The sequence below is a fragment of the Camelina sativa genome, chromosome 2 (genome assembly GCF_000633955.1).
Source record: "Camelina sativa cultivar DH55 chromosome 2, Cs, whole genome shotgun sequence".
Lineage (NCBI taxonomy): Eukaryota > Viridiplantae > Streptophyta > Magnoliopsida > Brassicales > Brassicaceae > Camelina > Camelina sativa.
Genome location: NC_025686.1, coordinates 21430753 through 21450718, shown reverse-complemented (window position 1 = coordinate 21450718; position 19966 = coordinate 21430753). Strand labels below are relative to the sequence as shown.

The 19966-nt window shown below is 35.1% G+C and overlaps 4 protein-coding genes and 2 non-coding genes across 6 annotated transcripts in view; 4 read left to right on the top strand and 2 right to left on the bottom strand.

The window, feature by feature from the left end:
* The window catches only part of LOC104731333, a 7287-nt gene extending 5345 nt beyond the window's left edge, over positions 1-1942 (bottom strand). The window contains exons 1-5 of the mRNA XM_010450678.2: positions 1586-1942; positions 1217-1257; positions 667-867; positions 434-531; positions 12-205 (exon numbers count right to left, since the gene is read on the bottom strand). Coding sequence (XP_010448980.1) covers positions 12-205; positions 434-531; positions 667-867; positions 1217-1257; positions 1586-1688 — 637 coding nt within the window. The 5' untranslated portion in view covers positions 1689-1942. The remainder of the gene's footprint in view (positions 1-11; positions 206-433; positions 532-666; positions 868-1216; positions 1258-1585) is intronic.
* TRNAF-GAA lies at positions 3049-3121 on the top strand. Its single transcript has one exon. It is a non-coding gene; the product is annotated as a tRNA-Phe (tRNA).
* LOC104731322 (GDSL esterase/lipase At5g55050-like) lies at positions 3869-7019 on the bottom strand. The gene is made up of 5 exons (XM_010450658.2): positions 6656-7019; positions 6121-6266; positions 5289-5522; positions 4946-5201; positions 3869-4249 (listed from the first exon to the last, which is right to left on the bottom strand). The coding sequence occupies exons 1-5, from the start codon at positions 6927-6929 to the stop codon at positions 4023-4025; spliced, it is 1137 nt and encodes a 378-aa protein (XP_010448960.1). The 5' UTR covers positions 6930-7019; the 3' UTR covers positions 3869-4022.
* On the top strand, positions 5567-5639 carry TRNAF-GAA. The gene has a single exon. It is a non-coding gene; the product is annotated as a tRNA-Phe (tRNA).
* On the top strand, positions 13337-17969 carry LOC104731304. The gene is made up of 9 exons (XM_010450637.2): positions 13337-13993; positions 14437-14470; positions 14569-14650; positions 14747-14792; positions 14877-14975; positions 15135-15203; positions 15390-15720; positions 15831-15979; positions 16081-17969. Exons 1-9 carry the CDS (start codon positions 13472-13474, stop codon positions 17557-17559), a joined length of 2811 nt encoding a protein of 936 aa, XP_010448939.1. The 5' UTR covers positions 13337-13471; the 3' UTR covers positions 17560-17969.
* LOC104731312 (transcription factor MYB26-like) overlaps positions 18195-19966 on the top strand; it is a 3553-nt gene continuing 1781 nt past the window's right edge. Inside the window, exons 1-2 of the mRNA XM_019236440.1 lie at positions 18195-19359; positions 19437-19614. Coding sequence (XP_019091985.1) covers positions 19027-19359; positions 19437-19614 — 511 coding nt within the window. The 5' untranslated portion in view covers positions 18195-19026. The remainder of the gene's footprint in view (positions 19360-19436; positions 19615-19966) is intronic.

The window sequence follows — 19966 nt, the reverse complement described above, 5'->3', positions numbered from 1 at the left end:
GGCAATCCTACCCGCATTAAACAAGGCATTGATTAGAGAAACAAGTTTTTCCTCATCTCCTGAATCAAAACCAAGCTTATCCTCTTTTTCACCAAGAACCAACGATTTCACTGCAGAGAGGCTCAAGCCACTCCTTTCCTTCACTGGTGATGAACTTCCAGACGATGCAACAAAGTCTTTCACAGTCTTAGCCCTTTTTCCCGCTCTGGAAAAACGAAATCATAAGGTAGTAGTGAGAAAGCAGAGCGGATCATTGCAAAATGCTTTAGCCAAAGAATACATAATATTGGTGCACACATATACTACAACCTCAGGGATTACTACAAATTTAAACCTCAGTGGGTATATAACTGAATCTTTTGGGAAAAAAATTCGTCAGAAACTACATGAAGTAGAAAGAGGAAAAGATCTAAACTTATGTATAAAGACTCACTCGATTGCTGCAGCCAGCTGCTTCACAACGGATGCTGGAGGAATGCTATTCACATCAACGGCATTTAAAGATTCTACCAAGAAGCTGACATCAGATGCCTAGAAATTGGTGTTCAAAGATAAATAATATAAACACAGAGAAGCAAATAAAGTATAGACTACAGGAAAATAGCATGCTTTAAGAACGCCCTGTAGCAGCAAAAGCGATCTGAAAATTGGACCAGTTTGTAATACCTTGGCTTCTTGATCTTGCTTTGCTTTAAGAATAAACAAATTCTCGTCATAGAAAGGAGCAGCCATGGTTGAATCCTCAGCCTTGTCTTGATCTTCAACTTCTTTCCTCCCAATTCTCAAGTTTTTCAGTTTGTTTTGCCACTCTTGCTTCTTCCTAATATGTGCAGTTCTCCATCCCTGAGGCTTCACTTCATTCTCCTCCTGTTCCCAACATTTCCAATTAGCATAAACTATATAAAAAAAAAAGTACCTATGGTCACTCAACACTCTCATAGTATTCCATCAACTTCAGAAACGCAAAGAAAATTTCAACACCTATTACCTATATACACATCTCTTTACCAGTATCCAAAATGGTTCAAGTAAACAGCTTTCTTACTTCTCATCATCCCAAAATGGGTAATGGGAATAGCTTTCTACATCTCAAAATCCCAAAATTTCAAATCCTTTAAAATGTAGTTTAATCATTCCTATTCACATTTTCCCCAGATTTTTTTTTATAAAATCGAATCTGTTACATAAATGTGTGTATCTGTGCAAAGAACCTAACCTTATAGTCATTCTCATTCCTTGCTGATTGCTTCTCCTCCTCTTCAACAACAATTCCAATTCAAAAAAAAAATCAAATAAAATTCACCAGAAAAAAAGAAACTGAATTGAATTTGACTCTACGAAGAGAAAAAAACACAGAAATAGAATTCGAATTTGACAAGAGAGAAGAACCCCAAAAATAGAATCCGAATTAATCCTAAAAGAGACTAAAAAAACCAGAGGTGGAGCGATAAGCCTCTCTATCTATTCATCATCAGTCAAATTTTAGTAAATGAAGAGGAAAAAACAAAAACCAAAATCAAAGTCAAAAAAACTGAAGCGGAAGCTACGGGGGAAGAGAGAGAGGAATTGAAAAAATTATTAATACCAAGATCAGATTTGAGATCAGTGAAGACGCGCTCCGCTTTAGCAGCGGCGGAATTGAAGGCGGTTCTAGCTTTAGAGACAAAGGACGGCGGCGCCGTCTCCATTATCGTGCGCACCTGTACGTGCGCAAGTTATTAAAGTTTTTGTCTTTTATTTTTGTTGTTGTCAACTACACGACATTGAAAGATTTAGGAAATAGAGAAGACGAATAGAGAAGAAGAAGAAGAAGAAGAAGAAGGTGAGATCAACGAGGGGGGGGAGGAAGATGAATTTACGAAGACAATTGTCAATATTTAAATATTTCTTTTTCCCTAGATTTATTAGTACTTACAAAAAATGAGATTAGATTAGAGTAGTGTTTTTGCAATATGTGATTTTATGGTAATGGTATTTAATATAGTCTTTGTTCCAAACAAAAAAAAAAAAAGGAATTTAATATCGAGAAATTGATTGGTTTAAATATTCCGGAACCAATTTCGAATCGAATTTGGAAAACTTGGTTTAGAAAACATACATAGCAATAGCAGTCCATAGAGAGAGCTTTTTTTTTTGTGTTGTATACTATAAAAGTTTAGTTATGTTCTTGTCTAGTTATATAACATGTTTGTAATGTTGAAATGGTCCAAACTTTTTTTGTCTGTGGAAATTCAACATTTGGGTAAAGTTTCATATATATTTTTTTGTTTGGGGGGGTCAATAGTCCAAACTTTCTTGTGGGTGTTTTTGTAACCTTCTTTAGTAGGAGTTGGACTGATTCCATTTCGATTTTTATTTTTCCAATTGTAACTAGGGATGTTGCTATCAATCCTAGGAATGATGTTGTAAAGAGTGATAGGCCGGTCCAGCCGTGTAATCAAGCCGGTTTTGTATAGTGACTACTACTACTACTACTAGCATTATGTCACGACTTTTTATAGATTTGGTCTTGCAGGGTTGGTTAACTTTGTTTTGAAATGGGGCAAGACCTGGCTTTGATTTTCTTTTTCGCAGCATTGACAAAAAAAAACTAATTTCACTCGGACCATTTTGATAGGGCTGAGATGGCTTGACGACCCACACGTTTTTTAACCACTACATTATAAATTTGTAACTAGTAATACCAACACTAGTTGTTTTAGATCATGGTTTTTAACCTTTTTATAATGGTTGCTTGACTCGGTATTACTACTCATTATCTGATTAGGGTCGTTTCTAGATTTTCGAGTATACCATTGACGATTTAAAAGTGTTGTTGCACTTTCTTAATTTAAGAAAGAACAAGTCATCACATAATCAAATATATGGTAGAAGAGGTCATAAGATCCATTGTTTTGAGTACTTGAGTTTATTGGTTCGATATGTGATTCTGAGCTTTAGATTAGGTCCATTAGGAGAGAGTTAAATGAAATATAGGAATAATTAATTAAATATTAGCGAATAAATATGGGAATAATTAATTAAACATTAGCAAATACTTAACAAAATGCGGGGATAGCTCAGTTGGGAGAGCGTCAGACTGAAGATCTGAAGGTCGCGTGTTCGATCCACGCTCACCGCAATATTTTGTGTTTTTTTTCCTTCTTTTTTTTTTTCTTGTTGACATTCTTCGTATTGAAAAGATTTTTGTTCAAGAGAAATATTCCCGAAGACACTCAAATATTAACCCTCCTGAAAGAAACTCAGAATCTCGATCGTATAAAACATATTAAATGACGTTAATAAATCGTTTGTTTACATTCAATTGTATAATGACATTTAATGACATCTCAGGTCTCAATACTTCATGTTCAATTACATAGAATGATAGAAACAATAGAAACAATTAATTGTCATCAGTAGGTATGACTTATAGACTTATAGTAGTACAATAGGTTTTTAATTTATTTATCAACAACGACTTACGATATTTGTTTTTTTTTATAAAGCTTTAATTAATTACTATTCATATTTTAATGACTTGCAAGTCACGATATCTAAATATCATGACCCATCGTGGCCTGACATCCCCTACACACGACCAAGTTCAATTCAAAGAAAGTAAGAAAAATTACGCCGAGAGTGAAGAACTAGCTAAACCGGGACCAATTTTCCGGTCGCTGCTGCTAAATTGGGAAATGAACTTGACCGGTGGCAATTGAAGAAGAGGATCAACATGTTGGTGTGTTGCAAACTTACAAGGAAGCTCAGGGGCATTGTACTCGATAATAATTAACTTATAGTATCAGCTTAATGATGTTGTAGTATTAGTATATGTTGATCTATCCGGTACAACTCTGGTATACCGGTTTATAAAGTAGAAACAGAGAAAAGCTAGTAAATTAAAATTTTAAAACTTATATATTTCGTTGGTAACAAAATTAGTACGTATATGAATACAAATCAAGTCTCCAAATCCCATTTGTCTACTTAATTATGTACTCTTCCCAAAAAAAATAAAGACCGAAGCGTGTATATATTGATCATGTAGAGACCAATTGAGTGAGAGTTATAGGAGACGAGTAATGTGAATCATCAGATAACATAAGGTCGACGATGGTCCGAGCAGCAGCTTCTGTGGGATGACCATAACGATCCCAAAAAAGATATTTGGTTCTGTCTGAACATAACTTTGCCAAGGGAAGACAAGGAAGGTCCGCGTTCAATTCGCCACCATTTCCACAACATGCTGATGTAACGTCCGCAAAACCTGAAATAAGAAAAAACGACAACGGTTTTGTTTTTTTCCGTGTTAGATACACGTTGGTTTATCGAAAAAAAAAAAAGATACACGTTGGTTCAATCTTGTTTGCTAGCATGTTCTTTTCTTCTTTTCTAGTACTATCACCACTTTGGTAGTTTGGTACGTGGATCATGTGTGTTGTGTTGTGTCCCCTCATCTTTATAGTGATCCCACTTTGGAACTTTTCGGTTGCTTGGCATTTGGAATTTATGGTTTTTTATAATATTCTTTGTTAACTGTTATCTTAAAAACTTCTAAAAATATTTGTATTACTTGGTAAAAACTATATGGTCTTACATATATATTCAAGACATGTAAACTATTTCTGTTTACTATCAAAATTTTATTGTTTGAAATATATAATTTTAATACCTTTAGGAAGAAATATTTCATGTGAACTAAGATTTTAGATTGATTATTACTAGATCTCTTTATAAGTTTTTTAGATTAAATGAAAGAGAAGTCAAACATAATTGAAAGAATACAAAAGTTTGTTTACCAATCTAGTGACATGTAATCTGAATAGTTTAATGTGGTTCATTACTCACAATTTCAGGATATATATAGTATATGGTTTGATTTCAGTTTGATTATATATCCCTATTTTTCATCAATGGTGATAAGAAAATGTTAATACCCAAAATATCAATATCATCAACGTACCGTAAGGGGCGGGATTGGAGATAATGTCTTCTAAGGACTTGAAGTTGTCAAAGTAAGTGTACGTCATTGAGCCTTGCAATTCTTGTTTGAGTTGTTGCAGCATTTTTACTAGAGCATCGTTATACAAAGAGCACCACATGTTTGCATCTCCGTCACATTCATGGATTGTCGAGTTCTTCGCTCTTTTTCCCGGTGTGCAACCGATCGGCCCTACCCCGATTATAAGGAATCTACGCGCACCAGTATAGTGAATTCTCTGTTGATACAATTTTCAATAAATTTAATCATCATCCAAATATATAACGAAGATCACATGAATGCTTGATATTATTTTGTTTAATACCTTTAATTGCTCTTTGAGTTTATCAGCCATTAATTGTGTGTATTGTTGAGGATTGCTCTGTTGTCGGAGTTTGAACGATCCAAAATAGTCGAAAAGATCGTTACTTCCTATAACAATAGTAAATAGAGATTTCAATAGGTGAGCTTGTGCTTCTGATGGTTCAAGCTGAGTCGTGAGATCGTTATGAATAGAGAGCCAATTGTTCACTTGCTTTGATAAAGGAATAGCTTGTCCCTGAAAACATATAAGTAAAGGCTTTAACAAATTAATAACAAATTGCGGGGATAGCTCAGTTGGGAGAGCGTCAGACTGAAGATCTGAAGGTCGCGTGTTCGATCCACGCTCACCGCATANTTTTTTTTTTTTTTTTTTTTTTTTTTTAATATATATATATATATGTCCGAAAACAATCAAGTAGTATAATTTACTCTCGCAAATGAAACTCAGAATCTCGATTTATTTAATGACATTTAATCGTTCGATTAGCATAATGACATCTCGAGTCTCAATACTTTTCAATTACATACTGTAGTAACATTTTATTGTGATCGGGTAGTATATGAGTTTTCTAATTTATCTATCAACAACGACTAACACGATTTTTCTTTTAAGTTTTAAAATTTTATTTTCTGTTTAGTTAAATTACTAAATTAATTATTCCCTGATGATAAATCATAGATGAATGACATATATCATATACTTGAAATCTTTCGCCTAACTTTCGGTATGAAATAAAGCTGGCCATCGAATCAATACTCTATTCCATTCTCTTCCAGAACTTTTAAATATATTATGGAAGATCATATATATTTAGTTATTTATATAAACTTACAAGTTTTTGGTCGGAACCGTTAAAGATTCCGGCTCCACCGGAAGCAAAATTCACACCGGTCACGGCGGCAGATTTTCTCGTTTCCCTTTCTAGTAGGCCTCTAAGTGAGAGGTACGGTGGCGGTAACGGTAAACCAAATTTCTCAGCTAAGCAACCCAACAAAAACAAAAACAAGGTTTAAATTAATAAATTACCAAAAACACAACTCTCTCGTACATGAAACTCGACTTGGCAACATTCTCGAGTACTACAAACATTGACGTCCACAACTAACTTAATCGTTAGAAAACTTCGTGTAACATTATCTTTATAAAAGTATTATATTTTTCAATGTCTGACCATTTTCTTTTATAAAGTATAAGTTCGTGAATATATTTAATTTTAATGGACAGCACGTCACGCTATCTAAATCGAACCAATCGTGGTCTGCCATAACATGACATACCAACACTATCAACTTCGTTTCATACAAAAGAAAAATAAAAAAGCCACCGGAGAATGATAAATAATAATCCTGATAATAATGACAACTCACCGATAGCATCGGCGGCGTTCTTGCCGTTACAGAATCTTCCGGTGGGTTTCTTGTTCGGGAAATCGACGCCGTTATGTGGATAGTTAGATTTGGATATTGATATTGGTAAGTAGTTATTGTTTCCGGCATCAACTAAAGAATCTCCGAACACGTATAATCCCGGAATCGAAGCTAATTTCCCGGTCGCAGCTTGTAAACCGGGGAATGAATCGAACCGGAGTAAACCAAGAAAGAGGAGAAAGATAGTGACGAGAGGTGTGTTGTTCGCCGGCATGTTTGTTTTTTTTTTTTTGGTTTTTCTGGCGAACTCTTTTAATGTGGTGTTGTTTCTCAGAGACTCTCGGGAGTTTGTAAGAGAGATGTAAACTTAGTGAGGGTTTTTATAGAGGGAAGAGAAATGTGAATTCTTAAGAAATTAACAAAAGCAGAAAAATAAAATAAAGACTGCTAATGTGAAAAGAAGGAAAAAAATTTAAAAATCAAGTATGTAGCTAGGCAGCTTCTTTTGTTGTGTCATTGTCAGACAGACCATGATTTGTGTCACTTCTTGTACTATGGTATTTCCTGTGACTGTTATGGCAATTTCAAATTTGTTACAGTGTGTTGCACCGAAAACAATAGATTTGAACCCATTTTATACATCTCGACATATATCAGCTTTGCATATCAATCATATTAGTTTTGTCTATATTGATCTAGTTTTATCTTGATATTAATGTAAATTTCATAATTAAGGTTTGGAATTACTTATAGAATAAGCAAAGCTTCTCTTTTGCCAAATTTTTAAAAAGGGGAAAGGGAAACCGAAAGAGTTGGGAGTTTCTATACTATTTATCGTGCTTTTTTTTATTTAGGTACGCAAATATAGAAAGTTATATGAGTTCTGATTAGTTATAAATAATATTCTTTCCATTCCAAATAATTGTTAGGTTTACATTATTTATTGTGCGTTTTGCTAAAAGTACGTTAACTAAGTATTTTTTTTTGGAAAAATGTTGAGTTGTTCGATGGTCATAAAATTATATTCCTTTTGTTTCGAACTGATAATATTTTTTTCTCTCACAAATTATAAATTTCACTAGTTTATTTCTTGATTTAACTCTATCATTTTCTACTTTGTTTTAATTAAAAATGATTGTAAATAAGAATACACTGTAATTCCAAATATAGTTTTCTATTCGTGTGGAGACCCAAAACATCTACTAATTGGAAAGAGTGTTTTATACTATCAACTTTATTGTTTTTAGTCTTTTTAGTATAGTAAAGTACTGTAGTTTACTACATCATCCTAATTCCTACATAATCTATATATCATGCGAATTACCATCATGTAGTGAATATGAAAAGTTTGATTTTGGACAATTTTTTTTTTAAAAAAAGAAGATTGAGTTTGATCCGAATTGTAATCATCGTGAGATACATGATCATTCTCAATTATTATTTTGCAAACAAGTCAAACTTCTAGATTTTTTTTGTTTGTTTTGTTATCTTTTCAAGGCTCCAAGCCATATAATAATAATATCTTTATGGATGTACTTTCTTGCACTAAAGTTGAGATGTGCACCACCAAAACTTGCATCGTATGCATTTTTAGCCCATGCAGTATCACATTTCCATTATCTTATATATAAATTATATAGTTTATATAAATATACTATGTGATTTGAATGATAGAGATATGAGTCAAACAAAATCGACGAGGAACGCGTCTTACGAATAATTACATAAAGTAAAACTTGTGAAACAAAAATGTATCCCTAATTCTGACTAGATTAACTGATTAAGTTTTGGTCGGTTAGAAGAATTCTAGGCGAACTGATTATAAATTAGATGTTTAGAACTTACTGAAAAATGAAAAATCATTTTAACTCAACCATGTAGTGATGTAGGTAGTCCCTTTGTAAAATTGTAAGATGTCAAAATAATTCATTATACTTCATGAGCTGTTCAGTTCGAGGTTTTTATAAGATCAAACTAGATATGTTTTCTAAATTTCATTTAATAAATAGATTAGGTGCTTGAGTTCAATTGTATTGAAAAGTTATTATATCCACGAAAATTCTAATACGTTCTGAGTTACCGTATAGTTCATACTCGTTTTCATTTGTCAGTTCAATAAAGGACGTAAAAATGATTCGTCAGTCACTTCATGAGCTGATTTTTCAGAAAGTCATTTTTAACGCGTGTTCACATCGTATAATTTGTATGCATGTCTTTGTTTTTGCGTTGAATTGCTAAGAAATAATTTTGGAAAACTGGCGTAGTATTTTAAAGTCAATTTACAACTGATGTTTTAAAGTTAAAAAACAGACGCAAATTTAGTTTAATTAAAATATTGTAAAATGACAACACTTTGATATACATTAATTTCGTATACTGTTTTGAATCTGCAGAAGATGTATTATGGCTGCATTGTGATTTTTACAAGATTGTACCATGGATAAATAAAAAATGTGAAAACTGATAATTATTGAATAGAACAATGTCATATAAGTATCAATTAACGGCGATATAGTCTAAACTCTAAAGTAAGATACTACTACATAAATTGCTTATGCTTAAATAGATACAACACTCAAAAATAACAAAAGCTAAGAATTATAGTAATGAATTAAAGGAAGTCTTTAACCAAAAAAAAAAAAACTAAATGAAGTCTCTTTAATGGTTGTAGTGGTCATTGTCAGTTTGTCACCGTGTCAACTGGGCTAGTCCCCGCACCACGCTAAGTTTCAGAAATTGCGAGAAAAACCGTAAACAAAGAAACTAATTCATTGCATTCACATAAATAAAAACAACAACAAAACAGACATCGTTCATACATATCCCATATCGATAAGATATATAAATCCCCCATACGTAACGAAAGAAAACAAATTACTACATAATAGGAGAATATGAGATTGGCTGATTAGGAGAAGTCAATATTGCAATTTACAAATATATGTTATTTTACTATTTCCTCTCTAAATATATTCGTACATATGACTTGTTATATATATGTATTTTTGTTTTAGTTTTGTAGAGAACGACTATTAAATATGTGTTTGTGAACGACTTTGTAAATATTGTATTTTCCACAAGTTTACACACAGATCAAATCATTTATCTGAAATTCCGAAACCAAAATATCCAGCTAGGTAGAAGATTTTACTATTTAGAGCTGGTTATGCTTTCGAGTACTATTTAATTTTTGTGTCCGTACTAGGCGAGTACTAAACTATAGTAGTATCAAATTTAGCTAAATAAATACCACTAGTATTAGCTTTATCAAAATTATCAACCAGCAGATCTTGAATACACAAGTTCACCACCACCTAAGGTTTGGATTTTAGTTTGATGTCGGTATATTATTTAGTCCATGCATAATGCCGAAACATATGAATACTCTTTAGGAAGATTTGCAAATAACTACAAAATTTATTTGTCCTTTTGGTGGATTGATTTGATTTACTTATATTCGGGTATATATAAATAACATCAAAAGGCTAATTTAAACGGTTTTAGTACGGTAAAACAGATTAGGACACTTTGACCTAAACGAAACTCCTAACATATTGTAGATCACTGCACGATTGTGCCATATATATAGTATAAATAGAATAATTTTATTGATTAACAAAACCACGTGCCAATTACTGTGTAATCTTTGCGACCAAAATACGTCTACTCTACCCAATTATTACGTCTATGCATATACGTACACACAACTAGTATGCAAACAACTACGGCCTACCTGTAATTTCAGTAACTAACAGTGATTAATTTTGCTAATAATTAGTTCGTCAACGAATCAAACTAATTTATGAACGGATCAATATATATTATAAACAAATGAGAATTTTAGATAAGAGGTGGTACCTTGGGAAAAGAGATTCACCGTAAAACGTGGGATTGTCGACGTCGAACATCTCATTCAGATCGGTTAGTTTACAACTCCGCTGACTCTCGGTTCTAATATTGAATACTTTTTCTATTTACGTACAGTATAATTTATACGTTGAATGTTGATTCATGATTAATTTGGTACACGTAACGCAACCAACAATATGAAAAAATTATAAATCTTTTGATTGTTGCCACCAATCACGCCATTAATATTATATTACTACTTCCTACGTTTTTTTCTATAGGATGCTTAAGCTAAAAAGCAAGAAGATTATATGATATTTTGGATGCGTTTTCAATAGAAAAACATTTAGTTAATATAACTAAAAATAATACAACCAATAATAAAATAAGTCAACCAAATAGAATACCTGAATGATATAAATAGTAACAAAACATCACAAAAACACAAATATAAAATATACATGTATATCGTTTGCCTAAACTAGTCTATAATAATAATTAATAAGTCAAAGTTGTATTATTCTGTTTTAGGGTCTTGGGTCATTTCCTTCGTGGGCTTTTTGTTTGTTTGTTTTGTTCGTGTCAAAATTAATTAAAGCTTACCAACCTAATTTAGAAATATTCAAAGCCAGCCCAGTAAAAACAAAATTCATCAGATATACTATACTAGTGGTTAAGCTTACTAATTACTATCAGCTATAAAATGGTAACTGAAGAAATTGGTACGATAAATATTCGAGATTAAATAATTTGTGAAAATCCAAAAGCTCACATTAGCGTTCACGAACATTATTTCCAATAAAAAAAATAAAATTGTTTTGGTTTGAGAATTGAGATTATACGGCAAACTTAGACTTAGACATGCATCATTATGATTTTAACACATTTATTAATCTCGTTGTAATCTACATAACTAGAGGCTAATTGCAAAGAGATTAGTCAAAACAAACATGTATGTGTTCGTTCATACAGTATCAGTTTTTGTTTACATGTAATGTAATAAATAGAGTGTTGTTGAAAGGTCAGCAGAACTCAGGAGAGAGTAAACGCATAATAATGTTCTGATGATTGTGGGACCCTTTAGTGTTATCTTCTTCTTCTTCTAAATCGTCTGATTCTCTCGATGTTGATGTAATTTGGACGGTTCAGATTTAATTCAAGTTCCTAAACAAAAAAATGATTTCTTTTATTATTACGTCTCTAACAAATAGTAGTACTATGCTAAAATCAAATATGGAGAAGTCAACCGTGTTTATTTATTTGCTGTCTCAGTTTTTCGCATTTTAATTATTTGAGAATAATTTTAATTCATTGATTTTTTAAGAGTGTCAATATTAGAGAAAAATGACTTCAAACCATATTTGTAGAGAGTTTTGAATCTCTCACGCGTATTATATGTGGCGCGTTCACAAGTAAGTTAACACATGATGACATGCATGGTCGAGTCACAAACATTTGAAGTGTGACCACAATGACAAACATTTTGATGAAATAACATTGGATCCAATAAAAATACAGTAAAAAGTTTTTAACAGTTGGGAAAACGATTACAAACAAGTTAAAGAGATAGAAAAAGTTGGTAATACATAAATTGACAAGAGTTTCCTATCGTTTTTTTTTTCCGCTTGAACTTTACCATTGTATCCATTGGTCACAATAGCAATGGTGTATCTGACGTATTGCAACAAGAAAGGTATACCAATTATTACGCCCATAATACTTGAATTCAAATTTACCTCAAGAGACAATCATGTATTATTAGATTGAACAAGACTCCATCATAGGTTCAAATTAAATCAAATTTTCCTACCAATTGAGCAGCCTGTATATGAACCTGTCATGCATATTTGGAGAATATATTTCTAGTATAAGTGGTTAGGCTGTGTACGTTTTGTCAAAAAGGATGGGACAAAAAAAGGTTACACTTTTGAAAATATAGGCGCCGTGTCATATTTTTGTTCGCAAAATTCTCAATTACTCCCAAGTTGCACATTCTCCTCTTAATTAGTTTTTTTTTCTTCTTCTTCTTTTCTCTTAACCTTTAATTTTCAACCTTTCTTTCTCTCCAAAATAAACATTTCACAAAAGTCCATCACTAGTTAATTTATCTCACCATACTCTAAGTTTAATACTCCCTCTGGTTTTTTTTACTTGTCATTCTAGACTAAAATTTTTGTTTTCCAATACTTGTCGTTTTAGGTTTCCAATGCATATGTTTGACAAAAATACCAATTTTATCCCAACTATTTTAATGATTTGACCAATGAAAAAATTAGAAAATGTATTAAAGAAGGGGTATAATAGAACATTGATCTATTTTCTTAATTTGTGTGCAAAGCTCTAGAACGACAAGTAAAAAAAACCGGAGGGAGTAATATTTTTTTCTGTATATGTATTGTGGTAAAAAAAAAAATTACTTTTTTCCGGAACAGCAATTAAAAGAGGATAGTCAGAAACAATAATGAAAAATTCAGATGTTGTACTTCCAATTCAAAACGTGTTTATCCATTTTTGGTACTTTCAAAACGCAAAAATCCATAGACCTCTCTACTCGTTCTACTAGTTAAACTTCTGATTAATGAATAAATATTAATCTACACTTTAAAGGAAACAAAAAAGTGCTTAGTGTTAAAGCGCGTGAGTAAACGTGTCCAAAGCATCAAATAAGAAATTGATGACGTGGAAAATAAAATTAATAAAAAAAACTAGTAGCCGGGGCAACGTCGTCTACTGACGCCGTTTACTTCACGCAGTTTTTTTTGAACACATCAGGTTTATCCGAACCTGAGGTTCAGACTTAAGTTCGGTTGACCCAACGTTACTTCATTTTCTTCCTTTCTCTCTCCTACCCGGGAAAAAAAAAATTAGAAAGTTGGAGAGAGAGAGAGACCTTAGCTGTATAGAGAGAGAGAGAGAGAAAGGGGGATTTGGGTGTGCACTGAGTTCGATAGAAGAAGAAGAAGAAGGATGAGTCAGATCGCGAGACGGAGGAGGAAAGGTCGTCCGTCGAAGGCGGATCTGGCGGCGCGGCGGTCGTCTCCTGGTGAATCGGGATATGAGCTCCGGCGAGGTCAAAGGCTGCGGAATGTGAGGTACAACTTCGATTTCGACGATTACTTCGACGAAGAGGAAGAGGATGATGTGGAAGAGGAGAAGAGAAAGCAGAGGAAGCTGAAGCAAGTCCTTAAGCTGAACCAGAGCCGTGCTAGAGCTGACCCTCCGATTAAGAAGAGTAGAGCGCGTGTTAGTCACGCGTCTGATTATGAAGAAGAAGAGGAAGAAGATGATGATGACGAAGAACCAGAAGAGGAGGAAGAAGATGCGAGTGAGAAGAGGCAAGTGAAGAAGAGGAAAATTAACCGTCACGAGGATGAAGATGATGATGAAGATGAGGAAGAAGAAGAAGAAGAAGAAGAGAAGGATTGCGATGTGGAAGAGGAAGAGGTAGAAGAAGAGGGAGATCAAGATGATGAAGAAGAAGATGATAAGGTATGTACGGAAACCCTAGAAATTGATGAGCTTTATTGCAAGAGTTGAGAGATAGGTTTCAGTGTTTCACTCTGTAGCTCTGTGGTAGTTGCTTGCAATGAGAGTGTTGTGTGTTGGGGAGAGATACTTAAAACTGTCGGGGTCAACTGTCCCAAAAAAAAAAAAAGATAAAAAAAAACTAACTGATGCTGTCTCACTCCTTCCCTTCTCTCTCTTCCCACAGAATCTGATCACGCTTCTCACCTTTCTCTCTCCATTGCCCATTATCTTTCTCTTTCTCTCTCTTAATTGTAGATGTGTTGTTGTTGTTGTTGTTTGTGTCACACTATCTCTGTCAATCACTTCTGTCTTATTTTGTTTTGTTTGTCTGGTATTGGATTTTGATTCAAAAGACATTTTTGAGGTTTCTGATATGTGGTTACATGTCTGCATATTTTATTCAGGAGAGGAAGAAGAGTAGCGCTTCTGGTATCAGTGGTATGATGCATTTTCTGTGTTACTTACTTGGTATTGAGCTTTGATTATCATGAGTTCATGACTTATCTCATTTCTATCTCTTTTGGTGTTTTAATTAGGGACTCAGTGTGATCACTCTTTAGAAACAACACCTATCCTTGACAAGAAGCCGTTGAAGTTGATCCTTGACAAGCTTCAGAAGTACACTACTTGGAATCCCTTCTTTCTTTCTTTCCTGATGTCTGTGATTGCGTTATCACATTGTTTAAATTATCTTCTTTTTTTTTTTCCAAACAGGAAAGACATATATGGTGTGTATGCAGAACCGGTTGATCCTGAAGAGGTAATAGTATTATCTCTGAGCATTCCGTTTGGCAATTGGAGTTTGAAGTTGTCTTATTTGATATATTTTGTTTTGTATTTGTAGCTTCCTGATTATCATGATATGATAGAGCACCCCATGGATTTTTCCACTGTGAGGAAGAAGCTTGCCAATGGATCGTATTCTACATTAGAAGAGCTTGAGGTGGGTGATAAGTTTGTTTCTCTTTTCAGGATATTTGCTTCTTTGTAGAATAATCCGTTTGTGATAACACTGCTCTAGTGTATTTGCTAGGATTAGGTCTATAATCCATTGTTTATATCGTTGCTAAGCTGGTTTTGGAACTGTATGTTTTGACTGCAGGGAGATGTCTTGTTGATTTGCTCAAATGCGATGCAATACAATTCCTCAGATACTGTGTACTATAAACAGGTAATATAACATTTTCATTTTTGTCACCAATTATTTGTTTTTTTTGCATTAGTTTTTACTTCCTGCCTGCCGGGATATTGAACTCCGTTATATATTGAATCATTTCTATTCAGGAAATGTTATATTACCTGTTTATAGTACACAGGTAATATTGAACTCCGTTATATATTGAATCATTTCTATTAGGCAAGGACTATTCAGGAAATGGGGAAGAGGAAGTTCGAGAAGGCACGGATTAAGATTAAACGTGCTGAAAAAGAGCTGAAAACAGATGAAAAGGTGAAACCTGGTAGCTCTGTGAAGAAGCAAGTTAGGCAGCCTTTCAGTCGAAATGGTCTAGAGCCCGTATGTTCTGATTTCTCCTCTGGTGCAAACCTTGCTAGTGGAGGAGCTTCTCAGACCGAGCCTGTTTCCACTCAAACTGGCGGACCTGAAAAGCACAGCTACATGGATGTGCCTTTTGAGGGAACCACATCCTTGGCAGACAGTCTAGAGAAAGCAGAAGACTTATCATCTGGTATGATTCTTTGTTATATGATTTTCTAATACTTCTCTCTCCAAGAAGATATTATCTTTCATTGTTTCTAACCTACAATTTGGGGTTTTCCATTTTTACACCTCTTACAGGAAAGGGTCTCTTTGGTAGATGTGGGAGGAAGCTGTCAATTGGTGAGGAAGACCGCCGTGCAACTTATGGAAATTGGGATCAGCAAGACGATGAGAGATCTGATTCCATTTTCTCAACATTTGAGAGTGAAATCAAGCAGTTTGTTGCTGTAAGTGATAATCATTATGTCCAAAGTCTCATTCCTGCTATTTTCAGTCTCTTTTATTATTTAGTAACCTTCTTGACTAAATCTTTTCCCCGTATCATCAGGTAGGACTTCATGCAGAACATGCATATGGTAGGAGCCTTGCACGCTTTGCTGCTACTCTTGGACCCGTTGCATGGAAAATAGCTTCTCAGCGAATCGAGCAAGCACTACCTGCAGACTTTAAGTTTGGTCGGGGCTGGGTTGGAGAATATGAGCCGCTTCCTACACCAGTACTTCTATTTGAAACCTGCACACCTAAAGAACCACCTAAAGAAGCATCTGTGTTTTCAAAACCCAAGTCAAATGCTACTGCAAAGAAGAATGAGTTTTTGTTTAAGACTCCTCTACCTACAAAGGAACAACAGAGCAGTAGACCCGTTCGAGATGGAAACCGTCCTTTCCCGTTTCCAACATCCATTGGTGCTGTGTCAGAAGGGATTCCATCTTTTGTCGCTACTCAAGTAGGAAACCTAAAATCTATGAGCCAGCATGAATATCAAAATCCTTCCCCTCTAGATTTTGTCAAGCCTCAAACTAGGATCTCTCAGCAAGTAGAGCTGAATTTACCACCACCAGCAGAACCAACCAATTCTGGTTCTGCTTTTGTTTCGGAACACCGAAGCTTTGGAAAATCAGATACAGTGGCATCATACAGGTCATCCAGTGACATGATGAGGAGCATGACCACTACAGATTCTGAACATTATAAGCATCAGATGACTACTAACGGGATCTTCCCTGGTGGATTTAGTAATGGCAAAGTCTCTCCCAGTGTGAACAACAGATTGTTTGATCTATCTACTGATTCTGCTAATCAGATGAGTCGCACAGCAACAACTTCACAACAACCCATGAGAGAACAGAGTCATCAAAGCCACAGCGAACAAGCACAGTTTATGAGAAACTTCAATGAGAAGGCTCGAACACAGCACAACTCCACTCATAATGACCTTAAAGCTAATAATATTCCTCCCAATGTCTCATCACCACTATCCGCAAGAAGTGAAGATACAAGCAATGCTTCTGTAGCAGCAGCACGAGCATGGATGTCTATAGGAGCTGGAGGGAATAATAGTAAACAAACATTTGAAAATCATAGTATTCAGAAAAGCAGCCAGATATCTGCAGAGTCCTTGTATAATCCTTCAAGGGAACACCAACTTCACCAACAAGCTTTTACATCGAGAGACCCCAAAGAGACACAGTTCCATCCTCAAAAGAATGGTTTCCCTTTCCAGACATTTGTGCAGCAACAGCCTGTCCATGGGATGATGAACGGAGGATCCCAACAACCATTTCAGAACAACCGACCAATTGTTTTCCCTCAGATGGCTGCTCCAACTTCTGATTTCACAAGATTCCATGTCCAGTCCCCATGGCGAGGAGGCATTACTCCACAAGTCCAGTTAAAGCACAGACAAGAGAATCTCAATCTCCCTCCAGATTTGAACATCGGAGTTCATTCGCCTGATTCTCCTGCAAAACAGTCTTCTGGTGTTCGAGTCGATTCCCAACAGCCTGATTTGGCGCTACAGCTCTAAAAAAAAACAGCCAATCAAGAACAAGCCTAACAATTTCAAGGAGGCTCTGGAGTACCACTGTCCCAAGCAAATGTTATCGCCACAGCATTTTTGTGCTCATCTTTGCATCAGGTGATAAAAAGGCTGGATATGTAATTGATCGCTGGGGAAGAAAACGGAAACAAACAAAACCCCTAGAGCTGTTTAACCTGGTGAGTCGACATGTGAATCAATATCTTGTACTTAGGCTTCTTTATTTTTTTTGGGATGTGGTTAGTTTTGGTTTGAGGTTCAAGCCGGTTTAGAGTCATCAGTCTAGTGATCTAAGAGTTGAAATTGGAGAATGTTTACTGATATCGACGCCCTGGTTAGCTAACTATTTTCCTAACTTAGATGTTCAATCAAACCAATCTAGTTCTCGATTCACCTGATTCCATGAAAGTCTTTGGTCTTCCTACACTTCTCTATTTGTTATATATATATATATATATAAATGGATTATTATAGTATATGATGATAATAATACGACCATAGTGAAGGTTGTTTGGTCGAGTCTTTGTGTCTAAATTATGGCACACACAAGTGGGTACGGTTGCGTCATTTGCTTTGAAAGAAGGAAAGGTCACAACAAGTGGTTCAAAGATAAGAAAAGATACCATAAGGCATCATGGTATGGATAAAAGAGTATTAATTAATGAGATAAAAGAGTATTAAAATAACAACTAAATCTTTCTATTTAGTTGTAATCTCCGGATTCTGTAAGAATTCGACATACGTACACCTGACTGTTGGGAACGCCGAGTAATAGAATCTGATAATCTTGTGTTTATCTATCCAAACTGACAGTTCTGTAAGAAATAAAAAAGGTGTTATTTGCAAGTTGAAAACACGTGACCAATCTTTGTAAAAATAAGCTGTTTCTACATGTATAAAAATAGCTAATCATGTAAAAAGTAAGTCGTATGATCAAATCCTGATTCGCATGTATTAAAAGAAGACACAGTTGTAGTATGAACACAAAGCGCGTTACAAATGTCATTGCCTAAAATATAAGGTAAGAAAAAGAAAAAGAAAAACATGTGTAAAATACAAGAAAAAACAACCGATCTTGTGAGTTGTCTTAAGAAGACTTGTGTTGTGTCCAGAGAAACAAACACTGTTAATTTCTTTCTGTCTCTCCTCTTTTTTATTTATATCTCTTTTAATTTCTTGTTTTTTCCGTTGTAATTTTTACACCGGAAAATTACCAAAGTTACCTCTTCTTTCTGTTTTCTCCCTCTTCGTCCATCATTTGTCACAGTAAAAAGAAAAAAACAAAGCAGAGACAACAAATATTTTTTTGATGGCCGAACTTGGGGGGTGAAAATCACTTTGTGGGTCTCACCTTTCTCAAATCCCCCCAATCATAAGCCTTTCCGACGACGATACAAACTCTGTTTTTTTTCTTTTTAGTTTCTTTCTCTTCTTGAATCGGCAAGGGAAGAAGCTATGATCATGTACGGAGGAGGAGGAGGAGGAGCAGGGAAGGACGGTGGATCCACCAATCACATATCAGACGGAGGAGTGGTATTGAAGAAAGGTCCATGGACTGCGGCTGAAGATGAGATACTTGCTGCGTACGTTAGAGAGAACGGTGAAGGAAACTGGAACGCTGTTCAGAAAAACACAGGTTTGGCTCGTTGCGGCAAAAGCTGCCGTCTTCGATGGGCTAATCATCTCCGTCCTAATCTCAAAAAAGGTTCTTTCACCGGCGATGAAGAACGTCTCATCATTCAGCTTCATGCTCAGCTTGGTAACAAATGGGCTCGCATGGCTGCTCAGGTATATAAACAACTAACCTAACACCTAGTTACTTGCGTTAAACGGAAACTAATCTTTTCACAAATTTGTATAATTAGTTGCCGGGAAGAACAGACAACGAGATCAAGAACTACTGGAACACGCGTTTGAAACGCCTCCATCGCCAAGGACTTCCTCTTTATCCTCCAGATATTATCCCTAACCATCAACTCCATCCACATCCACATCAACAACAACAACATCATCATCAACAACAACAACAGCATAACCATCATCATCAGCAAATGTATTTTCAACCACACTCTTCACAACCAAACACACCATCATCCTCACCTCTTCCATCTCCAACACCACTAAACGCAAACGCAAATTCCCCATCATCCTTCACTTTCCATACACCAACCGCTAATCTCCTCCATCCACTTAGCCCTCACACTCCAAACACACCGCAAACTCCTTCTCAACTCTGTTCCACACCGCCTCCACCGCCACTCTCCTCTCCTTTATCTTCCCCTCGCAACAACCAATACCCGACTCTTCCTCTCTTCGCCCTCCAACATTCCCAAACCAACAACAACGACGCAAATTTCACTTTCCCTAGACCTCCACCTCTCCTTCAACCGCCTTC

Bases quoted from the DNA above. Each gene is read 5' to 3' on its own strand.
- LOC104731322 (XM_010450658.2), bottom strand. From the start codon at position 6,929: ATGCCGGCGAACAACACACCTCTCGTCACTATCTTTCTCCTCTTTCTT. The intron at 5,523-6,120 runs GTAAGTTTATAT...ATATGTTTTCAG, and splicing joins ACGGTTCCGACCAAAAACTT to GGACAAGCTATTCCTTTATC. The intron at 5,202-5,288 runs GTATTAAACAAA...TTGTATCAACAG, and splicing joins AACTCAAAGAGCAATTAAAG to AGAATTCACTATACTGGTGC.
- LOC104731304 (XM_010450637.2), top strand. From the start codon at position 13,472: ATGAGTCAGATCGCGAGACGGAGGAGGAAAGGTCGTCCGTCGAAGGCG. The intron at 14,471-14,568 runs GTATGATGCATT...TGTTTTAATTAG, and splicing joins TAGCGCTTCTGGTATCAGTG to GGACTCAGTGTGATCACTCT. The intron at 14,651-14,746 runs GTACACTACTTG...TTTTCCAAACAG, and splicing joins ATCCTTGACAAGCTTCAGAA to GAAAGACATATATGGTGTGT.